General features: G+C 60.1%; 2 protein-coding genes across 4 annotated transcripts in view; one reads left to right on the top strand and one right to left on the bottom strand.

Annotated features, from left to right (window-relative positions):
• POLR3K (RNA polymerase III subunit K) overlaps positions 1-19,419 on the bottom strand; it is a 181,344-nt gene that overhangs the window by 14,585 nt on the left and 147,340 nt on the right. The window lies entirely within an intron of this gene.
• TFAP4 (transcription factor AP-4) lies at positions 10,138-17,664 on the top strand. Of its 3 annotated transcripts, none has more exons than XM_063142932.1 (7): positions 10,138-10,252; positions 13,050-13,215; positions 14,778-14,876; positions 15,091-15,261; positions 15,641-15,724; positions 17,136-17,297; positions 17,437-17,664. In XM_063142932.1, exons 1-7 carry the CDS (start codon positions 10,164-10,166, stop codon positions 17,617-17,619), a joined length of 954 nt encoding a protein of 317 aa, XP_062999002.1. In that variant the 5' UTR covers positions 10,138-10,163; the 3' UTR covers positions 17,620-17,664. The 3 variants fall into 3 exon arrangements, with proteins under 3 accessions (XP_062999002.1, XP_062999000.1, XP_062999003.1); XM_063142930.1 differs by having other exon boundaries at positions 15,641-15,778; XM_063142933.1 differs by lacking the exon at positions 15,641-15,724.

The following is a 19,419-nucleotide window of genomic DNA, read 5'->3' as shown; positions in this document are numbered from 1 at the left end:
GGCGGCAGCAGCAGCTCCTTCCGGAGGCAGGATGCTGGGCAGCGGGCAGGGGGGGATGGATCGCGCGCCCCCGCCCTGAGATCGGAAGTACCGGGGATGGGGGGCGGGGGGGGGCGAGCAGAACAGGGGAGGAGACAGATTCTTGAAACATGACCAAGTGGAAACGCCCTCCCGGAGGCCATGTGGACGGAAGGCCGGGGAGGGCGGCCGCCTGCTTGCCAAGGCCTTTGCAGGGCGGGAGGGGCGTGTGGGCAGGGGCCCTCCCGCAGCCTCTGGTGTGGGCACGGAGCTTCCTGCTGGCTGCCCCCGGGCAGGGGATGGCGGTGGGGGGGAGAGTGTGGCTCTGGCCCCTCTCCCTCCGTGCCTCCCTCCGGTTGCAGGACAGTGAGCGTCCCCCCATTCTGCCACCATCCTGAGCAAGACCTCCTGGTCCTAGAAGCCCCCTGCGATCCGCGAGGGAATGGTTCAGCCACCTCGGCTTTCAGAGCATCCCAGAAAGGCCTTAGAAGCCGAGGGACAGCAGCAGCAGCCAGCTCGGGTCTCTCCAGGGTGGGGCCCTTGTTGTGCCCTTCCCAAAGGCCCTGGCTGTGTGGTCCCAGGCCTGGGGGGGGGGGCGTTCCACAAGCTGGGCATCGGCAGGGAGTCAGAGAGCCCACCCACTAGCCTTTGAAGGCTCCCTCGGTGGTCTTCTTGGGCTGCCCCCTCCCAGTCTCAAGGGTGGGATGGGGGAACGGAGGGCGTAGGAACCTTGTGTGTGCCGAAGGCTCTGCCCCAGCCCACTTCCACCAGCTCAGCCGGAAGCGTCCAGGCCAAACGCAACAAAGGGCTCTTTCTCTGTGCTTTCCCAAGAGTCCTCCTCTCCCCCCCCCCACCCTGGTGTGAGGGGGGAGCTCCTGGGGGCCTCCTGGGGCTTGGTTGGCACCTTGCCCAGATCCGGGACTGCCTGGCATCACCTAGCGTGGGGAGGAGGAGGGCAGCCCGTCCCTTGGGACACTCTTGGAGCCTCGTCCTGCCCATGAGCAGCCCAGCAGGGCCCAGTCAGGGTGGCTGGGGGGAGGGAGGTTCTGCAGCCACCCGTCTGTGGGGGAAGAAGCCCAGAGGGACACCTGGCTCGGGGCCGTGCCCCTCGTGGCCTTCAGGCGGCCTCCAACATGTGGCAGGCTGGCAAAGGCCTCCATTCCAGGAGCCCAGTTCATTCCTTGCCGGCACACCCTGCCTTTCTTCCACAGTCAGATGCTCAAAGCGTCTTCCCACGAAGGCACTGAGGCTGCCCCACCTGATGCAGCTCTGGCTTCCCAGGCAGGGAGGAGCAGAAGTGGATTGGGGCCCACTGCGGGCCCTCCGGAGTCCCAGCAGGGTGCTCCGCGGCGTCCACACCGCTTAGGCTGCAGCGCCCTGCGGGGCCTCGGCAGTGAAGCCCTCCTGGCACAACGGGGCCGCTTCTTCCAAATGCTACTGGTGCTTTCGGGGCAAAAATGCCCCCAAATACACATTGAAGAAGAGAGCCTGTTTGGTTGCTGGGTCGAATTGAATAACATCAGAGGAGCCCTGATGCTGGATCAGGCCACGGGTCCATCTCGTCCAGCGTTCTCTTCACACGGTGGCTGACCAGCTGCCCCGATGGGGAACCCACAAGCAGGACATGAGTACAACAGCACCCTCCTGCCCATGTTCCCCGGCAACCGGTGCCCATAAGCATACGGCCTCTGATGACTGGAGGTAGCATAGAGGCACCAGGACTAGCAGCCAGTAACGGCATTCGCCTCCAGCAATTTGTAGTGCTACTATTTTGCATTAAGTGCTACTAGCAGCGAGGGAGGGGTTGAGAGGTGAGCTATTTTATAACCGCTGAATGCCAGGGAGCATTAACTGTTTATTGCTTCCTATGCGAAAGCACAACCCCTGGAACAGGGGCAGCGTCTGTGGCCATCCCACTGTCCCAGGAACACCCAGCTTTCCAGCCAGCTCAAGGGGCCCCTTCCTGGTCCCACGTGAGCTGCTTCAGTCCTGGGTCCCAGACAGGGAGCCTTCTCCACCTCCTCCGGTGTCCCAGCAGATCCCTGGTGATCCCAGCAGATCCCTGGTGATCTCTGAGGTTGACTGAGAGCGCCCTCTGCAGGTCATCCTTTGTGCAACGAAGCTGGGAAATGCCAGCGCTCAGGATTTGTGGGGCAGCCCCATAACCAGCGCTGGCTCAAGGCACTTTTCTCGCTGACTGCACCCATGGGGAAGAGGCACACCCGAGTATCCCTTGCGCTAGATGCTCAGGAGTGGGCTTCCCATCGCCCTTTGGATGCTGTCAGAGACTAACGTGTCTGCACCCTTTGCCTGGAACGTTGCAAGGGCCTCTGGATGCAGCCCTGGTCTAGTCCAGCACGGCTTCATAGAATCATAGAGTTGGAAGGGGCCTATAAGGCCATCAAGTCCAACCCCCTGCTCAATGCAGGAATCCACCCTAAAGCATACTTGACAGATGGTTGTCCAGGTGCTTCTTGAAGGCCTCTAGGGTGGGAGAGCCCACAACCTCCCTAGGTAAATGATTCCATTGCCGTACTGCTCTAACAGTGAGGAAGTTTTTCCTTCTGTCCAGCTGGAATCTGGCTTCCTGTAACTTGAGCCCGTTATTCCGTGTCCTGCACTCTGGGAGGATCGAGAAGAGCTCCTGGCCCTCCTCTGTGTGACAACCTTTCAAGTATTTGAAGAGTGCTCTCATATCTCCCCTCAATCTTCTCTTCTCCAGGCTAAACAGGCCCAGTTGTTTCAGTGTTTCTCTAAAACAGTCTTCATTGGCGCTCACTAGAATCATCCCTCTCTATTTGGGTTGCTTGTGCAGGGAGGACAAACAGGAGAGCACCCCTCTGCCCAGAAGACCTGACAAAGTCTGGGGAGAGGGGGGAGGCTTTTAGGTGGGGGGAGGTGGGGGGATTTAACTGGCTGTTTTACGACATCCGTTTAATTCTGTTTTGCCTGCTCTGAACTTCTGTGATGGTACAGGCAAAGCATGCAATAAAGGACGTAATGTCTTGAATGGATCTGTTTCCCTTATTGGATCATTGGTCTGTTTGAACACTCTTCTGCCAGGGCAATGTACCTGAGGGCATCCTACTTTCTACCCACAACAACCCTGTGAGGTAGGCCGTCATGGCTGGTCTAAGGTCACCCCATGAGTTTCACGGCCTAGTGGGGCTTGGACCTCTGTTTCCCTGACCCAAACCCATCATTCTAAGTACTCCTCCATGCCAGCTAAACGTTCCCAGGGCAGGACCTGCAAGGTGGAGGTGAGTTCCATGTGAGAGGCTGCCACCTTTATGGGTGGCAGAATGTGTAGGAGCCATCGATCTGACCCATATGGCACCATCTGCCAAGGGGTTCTCCTAGGCAAGCCCCTTGGAAAGGAACAGCAGGTGCTGTGCAAGAGCCTTACCCAAGAGAGGGGCTCTCCCAACTCCCCCACCCCTAAACTCAGTTGCTAGGAAGGCTGCGGTACATGCTTTGGCCACCAGGGGGAGCCAAGGCATCTGCCTTTATTTGTTTGTTTATTGCAATTATTTATATGTCGTTTTTCAGGATACAAATGGCTTCAGTACATCCTTTGCCCAGGATTTCACTGTTTGTGAAAAGGAAGCACCATCTCAGCCATTCTTGTTAGGAAAAGGCAAGGGGGAGCAAAGCTCCAGAGGCTCATCCCTGCCCCCCACCCCACCCCCCGTGCCTCACTGTGCGGTGAGGAGGCCTGTAGTACCCTAGGAGGAGGCAGCCTCTGAGCTCCAGAGACCTTGGCCTTGAGAATCCAGCCGGTTACCTCCAAAGCCCCACACCTTCACTCTCATATAGCGCCACCCATGCCGTTTTGGGGGCACCCTAGTCGCTGACAGAACGTTGGGAGAGCAAGGCAGGACCTTGAGAAATCTCAATCACTTTCTCTCTCTCTCTTTCTCATTAAATACCTGACAGCCTTCCCTTCCCCACCCCCACCTCGCTTTTCAGCCAAAAAAAGGTTCCCAGAGTGGCCTGTAGAAATTAATAAAGACTGTCTACAAGTCTCATCATAAAAGGAAAAGGGGCTGGGTTGGAGAAGGGGAAAAGCAGAATCATAGAACAGTAGAGTTGGAAGGGGCCTACAAGCCCCTGCTCAATGCAGGAGTCCACCTTAAAGCATCCCTGACAGATGGCTGTCCAGCTGCCTCTTGAAGGCCTCTCGTGTATGAGAGCCCACCACTGGTTTCATTGTTGTACTGCTCTTACAGTCAGGAAGTTTTTCCTGATGTCCATCTGGAATCTGTTTTCCTGTGACTTGAGCCCATTATTCTGTGTTTTGCACTCTGGGATGATTGAGAAGAGATCCTGGCTCTCCTGTGTGTGACAACCTTTCAATTATTTGAAGAGTGTTATCATGACTCTCTTCAATCTTGTCTTATCCAGGCTAAACACTCCCAGTTCTTTCAGTCTCTCCTCATAGGGCTTTGTTTCCCGACCCCTGATCATCCTCGTTGCCCCACCAGCTTGTCTGCATCCTCCTTGAAATGTGATGCCCAAAACTGGCTGCAATACTCAAGATGAGGACTAACCAGTGTCAAATAGAGGGGAACCAGTACCTTGCGCAATTCTGTAGCCAACTGTGAATCCACCTAATAGTTGTTCCATCTAGCCCACTTCTAGCTAGTTTGTTAATCAGAATGTCATGGGGCACTTTGTCAAAAGTTTTGCTGAAGTCAAGATATATTATATCCACAGCATTCCCACAGTTCACAAATGAGATCAGATTAGTCTGTCAGGATTTGTTCTTGACAAATCCATTCTGGCTTCTAGTAATCACTGCATTGTTTTCAAGATGCTTACAGACTAACTTCTTTATAATCTGCTCCAAAATTTTCTCAAAAGGATGGATGTCAGACTGACTGGTCTGTAGTTCCCAGGTTCCCCCTTTTTGAAGATAGGGACAACATTAGCCATCCTCCAGTTGTCCGGAACTTCACCTGAACTCAGGCAGCAGTTCTTCATTTCAAAGGGCGTACAGATCCCCCCCTTCCCCATGCTGATAGGAAAAGAGGAAGCTGCTCTCTGTTGCTGTTCCTTCTCCAGCTGATGCATGGGGGCCAGGTTGGTCTCCCGCTTGCCGTGATGCTGTGGGGCAGATCCCCCCCCCCCAGTAAGGTTCTCTGGCTGATGGATGTGGCCAGAGTCTACAGTCCGGGGGTGGGTGGGCTGACAGTTGGAGTGGTGTCTTCTTTTTGGCAGGGAGGGGAAAGGGAAGCTGCTGTTCCCCCCAGCCACAGTCCCAGGAGGCTGCATCGCCTGCAGGCCTGGAGTAAATCTCAGAGGTCTCACCTGCCCACTCAAGACCAAGACAGCCCCAAAGACTTCATGTTAGAACAAGGAAGCATCTATTGTTGCTGGGGAGATTCACTCCGCCCCCCTCCCACCAGGTGCTCTGAGGGTTGCAGCTAAGCTCAGGGGGGAGTCTGAGCAGGGGTGGGGTGGGCAGATGACGTCCCTGCCACTGCTTATTCAAAAGTGCCTTCCCGTGAGAACCCTGGTTCCATGACACTACTGGCTGGCCGCGAGGTGCCGAGCGCTTGGCCAGGGCAACCCAGGGCCCTGAGCCCTTGCTTCTGGGTGAGCCTGCCCTGCTTGCACAGCTCTTGAAAGGAGACCGGCTTATGGAGCACGTGGAGCGGCCGGACCTTTTCTGAGAGGCCCAGCTCATCCGGACCTCCAGAGAGGGCAGACCAGCTGAGGGACGCAAAGGTGGGGGCGCTGCGTCCCTCGGCTGTGAGGCACGGGAACGGGTGCAGCACATTCTGAGGAGCGACAGCAGCACTTCGGTCATTGCCAGTGCCGGAAAGTGCTGGGAACGTCCCTTAGAGCCCTTGGAATCGTGTGCTTACGAGGACATCGGACTGCAGCAAAGTTTGAAGGAGGCAGTCAGAGAGGAACTGAGAGAGAAAGGCAACCAAAAAGAGCAGGCGGGACGTCACTGGGTGCTCTGGTGGTTGTTTGCGGAGGGGGGGGACTAGTTTCTCATCACAGAACATCTCGGGGTGTGGGGTGTGTGTGCGGGGGCTCAAAGGCTGCCCTGCTGCCTCTGCTGCCCCGCTCAGCCGCCCCCTCACCGCCCTTTGTGTAAAGCAGAACGGGATACGCAAGGCAGCCAGGCCCTCGCAGGCGATCCCTCGGCCTCCTTCCTTGCAGCTGGGCTCAGCCCAGCTTCTCCCCGTCAGCTGCAGAGGAGGAAACTGAAACTCAGGAAAGAGCCCAGGGGCAGGGCCAGCAGCAGCAACAGCAGCAGCCAGAGAGGGACGCCTCTGCCTGCAGCCACTGAAGCCACTTGTGGCATCTGAAAGGAAACCGACCTGGTAGCCTCCGAGGGGCCACCGGCTCTCAGTGGGTCAGCCTGCCCTGGAGCAGCTGATGGGCGAAGCCTCCATCCGAGGCCTGGGCTGCCGGCACCACTCCTGACCTTCCGCAAATCTGGTGCTGGAGCCAGGCAGCCAGAGGGAGGAGCCGGGCCCACTGGTGGCCTTGAGCTCTGTGGGAGGTGCAGCGTGGGCCACTGTGCACAGGAAACCTCCTAGAAACCTTCCAAGCCCTGCGGGGGACACAGATGGAAATTCACCTCCGAGTTCTCTGGTGATTTTTGGAAAGGGTCTCCTCTGCCTCCTCCTCCTAGCATGGTCCTGGAACATAGAAGTAATACAATAGGGGAGGGGGGAGCGTGTGTGCGTGCACACGGGACGTCAGCTGAGCATCCTTCTCACCACAGCACACATTTGGGATTAGAAGCTGAGCGCTGGGCAAAAGCAAACTCCCAGCAAGAAGTCCTGGGGCATGGAGGAAGGCCTTGAGTCTCCTTCAACTCCGTCCCACTGGGTTGCCAAATCCAGCCCCAGAGACCGCGCAACTGCCCCGGCTCTCCTGCCCGTCTGCTGTGGGACAAAAGTAGAGCCCTGCCGGCCACAGCAGTTCGTGGGAGCAAGGGAACTGGTGGAGGAACAGCCTCAACCTGTGCTCAGTGCCTCAGGGGCTTTTCAAGGTGTCGGTGCTGGCCCTGAGGATGGACAGCCAAAGAACCACTGGGCAGCAGGTCCAGTGTTACACCACCATCTTGGATGGCCCTGCTGGATTGTGGGAGGAAGACGGAGCACTGAGTCCTCAGTGTTCCCTGGCAGTTAGAACTGTGGCTGTTGGCGCAAGGAAGGAGAGGGCCCTTGCCAGGAAGGCCCCCCTCCTATCGTGGCTGCCCTGGGGCTGAGTCCGCTGCAGAGAGAGAAAAGGCAAAAGCCAGCTACGCCTGCCACAGCCCTGAAGACCGAGCGTGCCCCACCACACACAGAAGGTGAGCGAGCCCTTGGGCTGGGCCCAAAGTGGCCACCTCCTTGGCCCTGCTGGGCATTATGATGGCAGAGCCCTAGCCAGGCTGCTCTGCGGCTCCCCAACTTCTCCCCAGGCAGAGGCTTCTCCCAGTAACACCTTCGCCTGAGCCCCTTTAACTGGAGACGCAGCACCAGGCATTGAATTGGGGCCCATTTCTCCAGGCAACACAGGTCCTCTTCTGTGAAGGCTCCAGGCCCTCCTAGGAAGGCAGCCTGGCAGGCAGGTGGGGTGGAGAAATCACAGCGCTTTGCACAGAAATCTCTGCACTAGAGCCCTTTCCCACCCCCCCACCCCCCACACATACACACCTCTTAATATATATGGGAAAAGCCAGCAGAATTGGGGAAGCAACTGGAGAAATGGGCTGCCAGTTGCCTGAGTTACCTGGTGAAAAGAGTCCAGAGCAGCTCTCCTCACCCCATCCAGGACCGGCCCTTCCATGAGGCAGAGTGAGGTGGCAGCCTCAGGCAGCTGATCTGGGTGTCATAAAAGGGCAGCAAAGGGCTGTCCGTTCATTATAAGCTTGATGCTTTTAAACTTGGTTCAGAAGCTGCAGCCAGCTTGGTAACCGGCCTTGTACACAGCTTATTGTTGTTGTACGATGCCTCTGCTGAGGGGAACTGCTCTGACAGGGCAGGTTTCAGGGTTCTGGTTCTTGCTCATGGAGCCTTCAACAACTCAGGATCACGGCACTGAAGAGATCGCCTGGCCTGCTCCTTGTGTGCCAGTCCCTGCGCTCATCAGGAGCTACACTGCTGGAAGGTGCAAAGATTTGGGGAGGCAAGTCCATGACAGCTCAGAACAGGGCTTTTAGTGGCAGAGCGCCCACCCTCCGGAACTCCCTGCCACTACAAATTAGACGGACACCGACCCTTCAGGGGCTTTGCTGCCTACTGATAACGGACTTCTTCCAATAGGCTTTCCCAGGACAGTGAGACAAACTTTCCCTTTTTCCACATGCTATTTTCTCTTCCAAGCTTTGTACAATATTGTATTATAGTTATTTATCTACATTATTATTTAAGAGCCAGTGTAGTGCAGTGTTGGACTGGAACACCCGGGTTCAAGTCCTCATTCAACCATAACGTTCACCGGGTGACTTTGGGCCACTCACAGACTCTCAGCCTGACCTACCTCACAGGGTGGTTGTGAGGATAAAATGGAGAGGAGGTGATGGAGGGCCATGTAAGCCGCCTTGAGTTCCTAGCAAGAGGAAAAAGGCCGGGATATAAGTGTAATAATAAATATTATTTAAGAGACCTGCCTTTCAGGGCACACTGCCCTCACAAGGCGGCTTACAATACTACAAAAACACAAATGTCCAAGTGCAATTAAACACACACATCAGGAGCAGCAGCAGCTTAGAAAATATTTTTAATGCAATTCATAAATAGCAGCAAATCAATCAACGTTATTAATATATGTTTACTGCCAGGGACGTGGAAAGGTGGTCAGGGTTATTCAGCCTCAGGCCAGGCTAAAATGCCCTCCTTGAAAGAGGGTGTTTGTGTGTGGGGGGGTCATTTGCTGGCCCACCACAGGCTGCAAAACGTCTGGGTCTGGCCTGAGGCGAGGGTGCCCCGTCCCTCGCTCAGAACATGACAGGAGGAGGCGGACAGAGGCAGCGTGCTTGGCCCCAATCCACCCACCCTGCCAGCTGTGCTCTCCAACGAGGGCATCTCTCCGCAGAGCAGAGGGGTGGGGTGGGGGGCACACGCAGGAAAAAGGGCCCCTTGTGATATTGGGTGCAGAGTCCAAGCTCAGGACCACTGGCCTGCTTTGGGCGATGGTTGTAGAGGGAGGAAGCCCGTTGCTGTGTAAGGCGACAGGAGGGACAGAGCTTACATGACAGCCAGAACTGGGGGGCGAGGGCTGCACGGAGCGCCAGAGTCCCGCTGCCGTGCCCAAGCACGGGGCCAGGCGCCTTCTCGGGTTGAGCAGCAGGAGGGGGCGCCCGGCCCTTCCGCGAGGCTACCCTCTTTCGTTGGGGGTCCAAAGGAATCGAGCCTCAGGCTTCGGGGGCCCCCATCGCTCTGTCGCCTTCGGTGTGCCGCGGCTTGCGCGGTCATCGGGGCAGGGAGCTGTGCGCGTGGAGCAGGCCGGCTGCAGGCACGTGGAGGGCGACACGTGCCCGGGATCGGGAAGGCAGCGCTCTTGGCTAGGGGAGGGAGGGGAGGGGAGGGGGCGGCGGCCGGGAGGGGGCTGTGGTGGACCACCCACCCCTCTCCTCGGGCGCCCTGCCGGCCCGCCCCGCCCGCCTGCCTCCCGTGCGCTCCAGCCTCGCTGTGCTCCGCCGTGCCAAGCCGTCAGCTGATGGGCCGCATCACCCCGTAGTGGCGCAGGCAGCGGCGGGCCGCGCGGGCCGTGGGGCGGCGCGGGCCGCGGGGGCTGAGGGCGCGGGGCCGGTGGGGCCGGCCGGCGGAGCGGGCGCGGGCCGGCGACGGCGGCGGGCCGGCGGCGGGCGGCGGGGGCCGCGGCAAATAGTCCTTTGTTTACATGGGCCGGTGGCTGGCGGAGGCGGCGCCGGCGGGGAGGGAGCGCTGCGCTCGCACCAGCTGTTTCCCGCCTTGAGGAGAGAGAGAGAGGCACACACACACACACACGCGCGCGCGCGCGCGCACACACGCACACGCACACACGCGAGCCGGAGCCGCACGGAGGGGCGGACGGACCGAGCGAGCCACCGACGGACACGCGCCTCTCCCCCCACGCCTCGCTCTTGCACGCTCCCGGCCCCGATCCCCGGCGGCGGCCTCGCGCCGTCCCCCCCCCCTCCGCCCGGGCCGGGCATGGAGTACTTTATGGTGCCCGCGCAGAAGGTGCCGTCGCTGCAGCACTTCAGGAAATCCGAGAAGGAGGTGATCGGCGGGCTGTGCAGGTGGGTGTGCGTGCGGGCGAGCCGGGCCGGGGCCCCGCGGAGTCCCGGCGGGCGGCCGGAGGGGCGAGCGAGCTGGAGCAGCTGGTGGCCGGGCGCGCGCGCGCGCGGGGAGGGCGGCCGGTGCGTCCCCGTGCTGCGGGAGGCGTCTTGGCGGCCGCCCGGAGCAGCGGGAGCACCGGTGGCGGGCGCACGTGGGTCTGTTTGCAGGCGCAGCGAGCGAGCGGGCGAGCGCCCCGGCCATGCTGCCCGCCTGCCCTCGCTGGCTCGCCCGCCCGCTGCTGCTGCTGCTGTTGTGGCCGGCCGGCCGGCCGGCTGGCTGCGCGCCAGAGCCGACCCCGCTGCGGGGACTGGGCTGCCCGCGCGGGGCTGGCTGGGGGGGTCGCGACGGCCGGAGCAGAGCGGGCGGCGGCGGCGAGGGCGAAGGCGTGCAGCTGGGCGGCGGGCGGGCGGGCACAATGCAGCCCTGCCGCCTCGCCTTCGCCCTTCCTGCTGCTGGTGCTGCGCGGCTCCCCGCCTCCTGCCCGTCGGGGCGCCCCTGCCCTGCCCTGCCGTCCCCCCCCCACCCCGGGCTGGGCGCTCGCCCGCGTCTCCCCGGCTGCCGTCCCGCCGGCCGCGTGTTTACTACCATCGCGGCGGCTGGGCCGGGCCAGGCCGGGCCTGGCGGTGACTGTGCAGCCTCCGAAGGGGCGGGCCTTTCCGCCGCGGGCTGCCGGGACATGTAGTGCCGAGCTCGGCTGGGCCACGCTGCCGCGGCGCACAAAGGCTGCCGGCTGGCTCGCCCTTTCGGGGCCGCACGTGGCCGGGGCCGCGGCGCTGGGCCGCGCTGAGGTGCCCCGGGCGGCCGGGCGAGCCCTCTCCCCTGTCCGGCCTCCGCTGGAGACGCTCCTTTGTGCGAAGGGGAGCCCGGGGGCTGCTCGGGGCCGCGCGGGGTGGGAGTGGGCGCAGGGTGGTCCCCGCCCCGCCGAGATGCCGCGGCCGCCGGGGGCATCCGGGCCCTCCGCCGCCGCGCCACACAGCGCTCGCCCTCTCGATCCGCAGCAGGGCGTGCAACCTGGCAGCTTGGGGGTGGGGTCGCTATTGCTGAGCTCCCGAACCTGTTTGCACACCGGGGATCAGCCCGGGGGCGCCTAGGAGGGAATAACCGGACAAAAGGACCCGCTCTGGACGGAGCCATGCTAGATCTGAGTCCAGGCTTCCAGGCGGGGCTGAGCTCCTCCGGCACCTCTTCAGGCAGTCTAGGTGGGTCATGGGCGCAGCACCCCTGTTGCACACCCTGCTTTGCCCACCCCTCTGGGAACTTGAGCGTCCTTCTGCAGGCCTTTGGAGCGGTGGGTTATTTCAGGGTTGGTAAAATGTAAGGAAGGCGAGAAGCGGCCTCAGACCCTGGGTCCCTCTAGCCCAATATTGTCGACACTGACTGGCAGCAGCAGCAGCAACTGGTCCTTCCTGGAGAAGCCGGGAGTGAGGCCCGACCTCCTGCACGTGGAGCAGGGGCTCTGTCAGGCCAAGTGAGGACTCGCCCCCTGAGCAGAACCACCCTGCCACACAAGCTCTTTTCTCCTCCTCTCCCAGTGACGGTGGTGGAATTTACTTTTATTGTGGTCCAGGGGGCATTTGTTCTTGGCCCTGGCGGACATAAGCATTTCATCCCACTCTTACCTCTAGTGAAGCAGGTTGTGCAGGCTTTCTGTTTGGTCAAAGGGAGCAGCAGGCTAACGGAAGTGAGTGTGTGTGTCTCCATCCCCAGGGGAGCAACCCTTCCCTCGAGTCACTCTTAAAAGGGCTGTCTTAAAAGCTATGGCCTGCCTCACATTTGGTGTGGAGAGGTGCACCCACCTCTCTGCATAGGGCAGCCAGCAACAGGCACGATAACAACAGTACCGTAAAGCAATCCTAAAAACCTCTCGCAAAATTCCAGCTTGTCTCTAGTCTCAGCTGATGCGTGAAACCTGGGGTGAGGGGGCAGGGGCTGCCCTATAGCCCTGCCCACAGCCCTCCATTAAGGCTGGCTTTGGCCAGAGTTCCCTTGTCATGCCCCCCGCCCCGTTCTGAATTTAGGGACTGCCAAACTCCTTTGCTAAGCCTTGGTGTGGGTCTGCTGCTGCGAGGCCAGGAGAGAGTCCTGTACTTATGGGTTCCTGTAGGAACTGTGTTTGGATTTAATGGCTGGAGATGCTTTACTTTTAACCTTTTTTCCGGTGCTGCTTTGGGGACAGAGCTGTGCCTGGAGCGTTCATGGATTGTTTAGTTGTTGGCTTAATTGAGGCCTGAGCGAGAGGCTTTGGCCAGCTGCTGGCTCACTGGCCGGTACCTTCTAGGATTAAGGCTATGTGGGAGGAGGGGCGGCGTGGCCCTCTGCAAGAGCTCTTGAATTCAGATGCGAACCCTGCGTCAACACAGACCTGGGCACGTGCTTTTCATAAAGACAGCAGCGAGCCTGTTGTCATTTCGCACCTAGTTCCAAAGTGATGCTTGCTCTGATGTGGACAAAGAGGGGCCATTGGGCTCCCAGCCGGCCTGTTCAGACCGTGGGTCCCTCCGGCTCCGTATCACCTGGCAGTAGCTTCAGCTGGGAGGCCCTTTCCCCCATCCTTACCTTGGGATGGAGCCTGGGCCATCCACCTGCCAAGCAAGGACTCAGCCACGGAGCCGTGGCCCTTGCCGTGGCATGAGGCCAGAGCCGAGTCACTAGCCTTGCTTCATTGCTGGTTGCCGTCGTTGAAGGTGGTAACAGGGCCGGTCTGGGTCCGTGGGGTGGGACTAGAGGCCCGGCTTGACCTGCCCTTGTCCCCTGCAGCCTGGCCAACATCCCGCTGACCCCAGAGACGCAAAGGGACCAGGAGCGGCGGATCCGCAGGGAGATCGCCAACAGCAATGAAAGGCGGCGCATGCAGAGCATCAACGCGGGCTTCCAGTCCCTGAAGACCCTCATCCCACACACAGATGGGGAGAAGCTTAGCAAGGTAAGGAACAGGCAGGCAGGCGAGGAGCAGCCTGAGTCCAGGGAGGGCGTGGCAGCCCGGCTCCCTCCCTGGGCCGCCACCTACCCCCAGCCCTCATCTTTTGGGGGGATTTGCATGTGGAACCATGTAGGTAGCGTTGAAAAGGCTCCAGGTATATATATACCTGTGCTGCGCCAGGTGCATGAATGTTCCTTACACCAGTAGTTGTGGTTGCAGGTGGTGATGGGCAGGAGGAGGACATTTGGGGGCACAAAATACAAGGAACCTGGATTCTTGAATTTTTAAGTCTTGGTCAGTAGGTGCTCCAGTGCCATTTGGTCCCATTGTTGGGGCGGGGGGGGGGGGGAGGCTCCTATCTCTCAGGCCTCTACTTGAGCTAAACTTCGTAGAGGAGAAATAAACAATTCTCCCCACGGCAGGATGCAAACACTGGGGTCCCGCAGGGAACTGTCTTGGGACCAAAGCTTTCTAACTTTGTCATAAATGATCTGAAATTACGAGGGAGCAGTGAGGTGGCCAAGTTTGCTGATGACCCGAAAAGATGGAGAGTGGCTAAACAAACAGGGATTGTGAGGAGATCCAAAAGGATCTCTCCAAACTGGCAGAAGGGCAAAGTCCGGTTCCTCGGAATTAACTGCAAAGCAGAAACGCAGGGAGACGGCTGGCAGTTTGGTGTGTGTGCGTGCGTGCGCGTGCGCCTCCCGAGGCAAAAACCAGCCTGTTGTGGGGCAATTGGAGTTCCCTGTTGGGGATCATTTGAAAAAGGAGTCAAAAATAAAACTGCCAGTACTGTACGCAGACATCAAGTCTTGGAAAACTGTGTGGAGCTCTTGTCGCAGGGTTTGAAAAGAGGCAAAAGGGGGCAACTAAAATTATCAAAGGGTTGGAGTGAAAAGTCCCAATGTCCGGGACGGTTTAGCTTAGAAAAGAGGTGAATTCGCTACCGCAAAACATCTGGAGGGCTTTGGAAGGGGCTGGACACAAATTCCTGGAGGAGGAGGAGGAGGAGGAGGCGGCTATATCAATGGCTACTAGTCCTGATGGCCAAGTGCTGCCTCCAGGATCGATGGCAGAAAGCCCATGTTCAGCAGCAGCAGGGGAGCATGGGTGGGAGGGTTATGAGGTTGCACTCCTGTCCTGCTTGTGGGTTCCTGGTCGGCAGCTGATTGGGCCCCCATGTGAGCAGAGTGCTGGGCTAGGTGGTCCCTGGGCCTGATCCGACCTCCAGGCTCTGCTGATTCACACAGGCCCTCCTTGCTGCTCTCACTGGGGCGTTGGGTTTGCTGCTGTGGGGAAGAGGACGCTGCATCGGCGGGCCGTTGTCTCGATCTTGCGTCAGGCCTCCCCCCACCCCCCATTCTAACACACACCCCCGGCAGGGAAAGGAGCTGGGCACGTTGAGCTGTGCGTCCTCGGGACTCGGTGGAGACTCCTGTCCTGCGTTGGTCTCCTTTGCACTTGCTCACAGGGCTGCTGTAGGGCTTGTTTGGGAGCAGGAGGGGAGCCAGGCAAGTCAGGCTTTCCCTCTAACCTTTTGTGTGTCCCCCCACCCACCTTTCCAGGCAGCGATCCTTCAACAGACAGCAGAGTACATTTTCTCTTTGGAGCAGGAGAAGACGCGGCTCCTGCAACAGAACGCTCAGCTCAAGCGGTTCATCCAGGTAACTGCTGTGGACCCCCCTCCCTCCCTCCCTCGCTTGGACACAACTTTCCTGGGGGCAAAAGGGGATCCCTCTCCTGCCCACAGAGAAAGGGCCTTGCCCCCCAGGAGGCTGTGGGGGCAGTGGGGGCGGGGTTTGGAGGTGTTGTTGTTTTGCCAGCGGAGCGGTTCTTGACTGTCTGCCCCTCCCCAACACCCCTGGGTCTGCCTGGCAGGAGTTCAGTGGCTCCTCCCCAAAGCGACGGAGAGCAGAGGACAAAGACGAGGGCATCGGGTCTCCGGACATCTGGGAGGACGAGAAGGCCGAGGACCTGCGCAGGGAGATGATTGAGCTCCGGCAGCAGCTGGACAAGGAGCGCTCGGTCCGGATGATGCTGGAGGAGCAGGTGAGGGCAGAGCACGTGCAGAGCGCCTGCTGGAGTCTGCAGGAGGAGGATTGGTGGAGCTTTTCTTCTTCTTAAAACCCCTCCGGGTCGACAGAGAAGAAGCGACACGTTGTCTGGGCCACGCTTGCAGAGGATCACTCTTGGCTGTGAGGGTGCTGTCAAATGGATCGAGCTCTGGGTTGTTGAAGGGGCAGAGAGGGTTGGGTTGGGGGGGGCAGGCGTTAGAACGGGGCGCCTTTTTGCCCCGTTAGGCGGCGTTTGTATGGGCCTCCCTCCCCCGCCCCTGCACGCAGCGAGCTCCAGGGCGGGAGGGAGGGCGGGGGGCGCTGCTCCCCCCTTCCCCAGTGACCGGGGCTTTCTCTGGCTGGCTGGCTGGCAGGTGCGCTCTTTGGAGGCCCACATGTACCCAGAGAAGCTGAAGGTGATCGCGCAGCAGGTGCAGCTCCAGCAGCAGCAGGAACAGGTGAGGCCGCTGCACCCAGAGAAGCCTGAGCGCGAGCGGCAGGCCCGCGGCCAGGTGAGTGTGCAGCCAGCACCCAGCGCCCAGCCCCCTTGCGATACCCTGGCTCCTGGCCGGACCTTTCCCCGGAGTCTCCGTCGGACTCGCACGGACCGGGATCCAAGGGGGTGGGGAGGTACGGCCCGATGAGGGGGCCGGGGGCTGGCTGTTCTGCGGCCCCAGCCGAGGAGGCCTGCCTGCCTGCCGCCTCTGCTCCCCTGGGCCAGGCCGGGCGGGGCAGGAAGCGTGGCGTCCGCGACGCTTTCTGCCTCCTGGCAGAAGGAAAGGGCTCGGTGTGCGCAACCCTGAGCGGGCAGGTGCAGCTGGGCGGTAGAGGCCTGCTGTGCGGGCGGAAAATGCCCGAGGCGAGGGTCTCGAGGGGGAAATGCCAGAGGGGGCACGTAGAGCCGACTTGGCTGTCACCGGGGGCTGATCTTTAGCCACCCCCAACAATACAGGAAATGCGGGAGGCTTGTGGGGGAGGCCCTCCCTGCCGCGACGCCGCTCCAGGCTCCGTTCGCACTCTTGCAACTCCCAGAGTGCCACTCTTGCGCCCGGGGCAGGGAGCTCCTGCTGACGTGCAGCTCCCTCTGGCCGTGATGACGTAGGGCGTTGTGTGAGATGTGGGCATGGAAGGGTGGCGGGGGCTGTGCTTTGCCCGAAGCTCTCTTTGGGATGGGGGTTGGCGGGGGCATCAGCTTTGTGGCCCTCTCCCTCCCCCCGTCCCTTCCCCAGAGGTGAGACGCCTGGAGCCCCTTTGCCCCTCCGGACCGTGCGCCCTTCACCCTCTCTTCTACTCAGGGACTGACTGGCAGAGGCTTGGCCAGTGTGTGTCAGGATTTGGCCAGTGGGGAGGGGCACAGCAACCCCCCATCTTCTGTGGGACTGGGCCCCTTGAGCAGCTGGCTTCTCCCCAGCTGCCCATCAAAACCAAAGTCCGCCTGCACCTGCCCAGCTCAGCTGCCATTTTGGGAGTGACGCATGTCTGCCCTGCCGTCTCGAAAATGGCAGCTGGAAAAGAGAATTGATGCAGGACAGATGTGGAAACCTCAGGCTGAACCTGGGGGAGGGGGCTCCAGTTCTCCCCCTCCCGTCGCCACAGACTGTCCGGGGCCCTGCAGGGTTGGGGTAACTTTGGGAGAAGGGGACGTGGCACATCTGCCTGGCGCTTGCTGGCCTGAGTGGCCCAGGGGCCTCCCTCGCAGGGGTGTTGCTGCCTGTGTCTCTCAAGCCCAGACTCAGGCCTGCTCCTCTGACTCGGGCCTGCTCCTCGCTTCTGGGACACCCAAAAGGGCCTCGTCTCCCACCTCCACAGCGCCGCACGGGCCTTTTGAAGCAGCCGCGTGACGCTGGGCCTCTCTCTCTCCCCATCCAGCTGCTGCCAGCACACGGCCCTCCGGCGCCCACCCACCACCCGACGGTGATTGTGCCCGCGCCGCCGCCGCCTTCTCACCATGTCACCGTGGTCACCATGGGCCCTTCCTCCGTGATCAACACTATCTCTACATCCAGGCAAAATCTGGACACTATCGTTCAGGTGAGCACGTTGGCTTCCGTGGGGTGCGGGTGGGGGGATGTCTGAGGGAGGCCAGCCTCCCCCGGCCTGGTTTGCGCACGCTGTCTTTTGAGGAGGGGGTGTGGCTGGGTTGGGTCTCACGCTGCTCCCCCCACCCCAGGCGATCCAGCACATTGAGGGGACGCAGGAGAAGCAACTGCTGGAAGAAGAGGAGCAGCGCCGGCGTGCCGTCATCGTGACCCCCACCCGGGCCAGCCTGGACCCCTCCAACTCGGACACAGCCTCTGACTCCGAGGCGGAAGACAGCGATTCCATGGAGCACAGCAAGGCTGAGATGCCCTGACCCACGCCTGGCTGCGGGGGGAGGGAGGGGGCCGGGCAGGGCGTGGGGAGGGGACTTCAGAGAAATATGCTGAAATTTTTACAAAATACCATGAAATTTGGGTCTCTTTTATGACCTTTCAATACTGTAAAAGGGAGCATTAGAACCTGGACAAGCTGAAAGCAAGCCGGGGGGCTGAGGGGGGGGAGCGCTGTGGGGGGAGCGCTGGAGCGGAGAGCAGGTGGGGAGTGGGGAGGGGAGGGCCAGTCCTGGGCGAGTGGGTGGGACGGACGGATCCGGGACTTGGCACCCTCCACTCAAGGGATGAACTTCTTCTGTGGGTGCAGAGAACTCGCCTGTGGCCTCACAAAGTCACGTGTGGCAAAAAAGAAACCCCGCCCCCGTGTGCCCCCACCTCTCCCCTGACCCCGCTGGCTTTGCGCTGTCTCTCTGGGATGGGATGGCGCTGGGCATTGCATTTCATCCCTGCTAGCTTGAAGAGGGCGCCTCTTTTGGAGCGGTTGGCGGGGGGGGGGGGGTGATTTTCAGCTCCTGGGTTTCATCTAGAGGAGGCAAGAGGCCCAGAAGTTGGGGGCTGGCTAGCAGAACTTGTGTCCCATTGCCACCCCCCACCTCCAGGGCTTCCAGTTGCTGTTGGCCGCTCTTGCTGAGCCGGTGGCCAGAGAAAAGCCCCCTCTGTAGCGTGGGCCGATGGGCTTCCCTCCGTTCTCAGGGGCTGTTTCAGGCGTCAGACCTTTTCCGTAGTCTGGGAGGGGGCGTCCCTTTTTTAAAGATGGCCCCATTCAGTCTGGAGGGGTGGGCTGAGGACAGTGCTGCCCCTTTTGGCTTCTCCCCCCCCCCCCATGGGTTGTTCCCTCCTGTTCTTGAAGCACTTAATCCGTTCCGTGGGTCTGACCGCGCCCTGAGCGTTCCTGTTCTGTGATCGTGGCTTTTCGTTGCCCCCCTTCTCACCCCCCCGCCTCCCCCATTTGGCTAGAGGTCCGGGCCAGTGTTGTTTAGGGCCTGTTGGTATTCGGTAGGTCCCTCCCCAGCCCACAGCTGTTCCTCAGTTATTTCTCTCTCTCTCTCTCTCTCTCTTTTTTTTTTTTTTGGTATTTTTCTTTGTTTTGTTTTTTTTAATTTTTACAATTTTCGGGTCTTCGTGTTCATTGAGATGCTATTATATTTTGTTAAGAAAGTGGGGAAAATGAGGCTTGTGCCTTTGTAAAGAAACAAAATAAAGTTTGTACTTTGTTTTTTAGACGCTTTGCCTGGCATGCCAGTCTTTGAGTGCTGTTGTTGTTGGAGAAGGAGGAAGGACGTGGATTGGGGGGGGGCAGGGGGAGACCCCGCCTGCCTGCCCCAGTGACGGAGGCTGTCGCCAGCGCCTCCCCCTGGCAGGGTTTGTGCCTGTCCGTCCCCCACTTTTCTTGAGCTAGGCTTCAGCTTGCAGAACAAGAAGAGTAAGGAGGCGAATTATAAAAACCAAGAAGCAGCTAAAAATGCATCCATCCTTCTCCCCCCCCCACCTGCAAAACACAAAATGAAGCTGTAACTGGGCTTGAATGAATAATTCCCACCCTTAAATAAGATACCTGAATTTGGGCTCCTTTGCCTGAAATTTCTAGGATGCCCACAAGAGGGAGCCTTCCTAAAACATCCACCCTACCTAGGACAGATGTTGAGATGCTCAAGAACAGAAAAGGAGCCCGGAAGGAAGGGTCCCTCGAGTCCCTGCACTCTGTGCGCAGGGGCCAACCAGCGGCTGCCCCAGAGGGGAAAGCCACAAGCCGAACCTGAGCGCAACAGCACCCTCCCCAG

The sequence above is a fragment of the Elgaria multicarinata genome, chromosome 17, assembly GCF_023053635.1.
Source record: "Elgaria multicarinata webbii isolate HBS135686 ecotype San Diego chromosome 17, rElgMul1.1.pri, whole genome shotgun sequence".
NCBI classification, from domain to species: Eukaryota; Metazoa; Chordata; class Lepidosauria; order Squamata; family Anguidae; genus Elgaria; species Elgaria multicarinata.
Note: the sequence above shows the minus strand (reverse complement) of the source record. Positions and strands in the feature narration are given on the sequence as shown.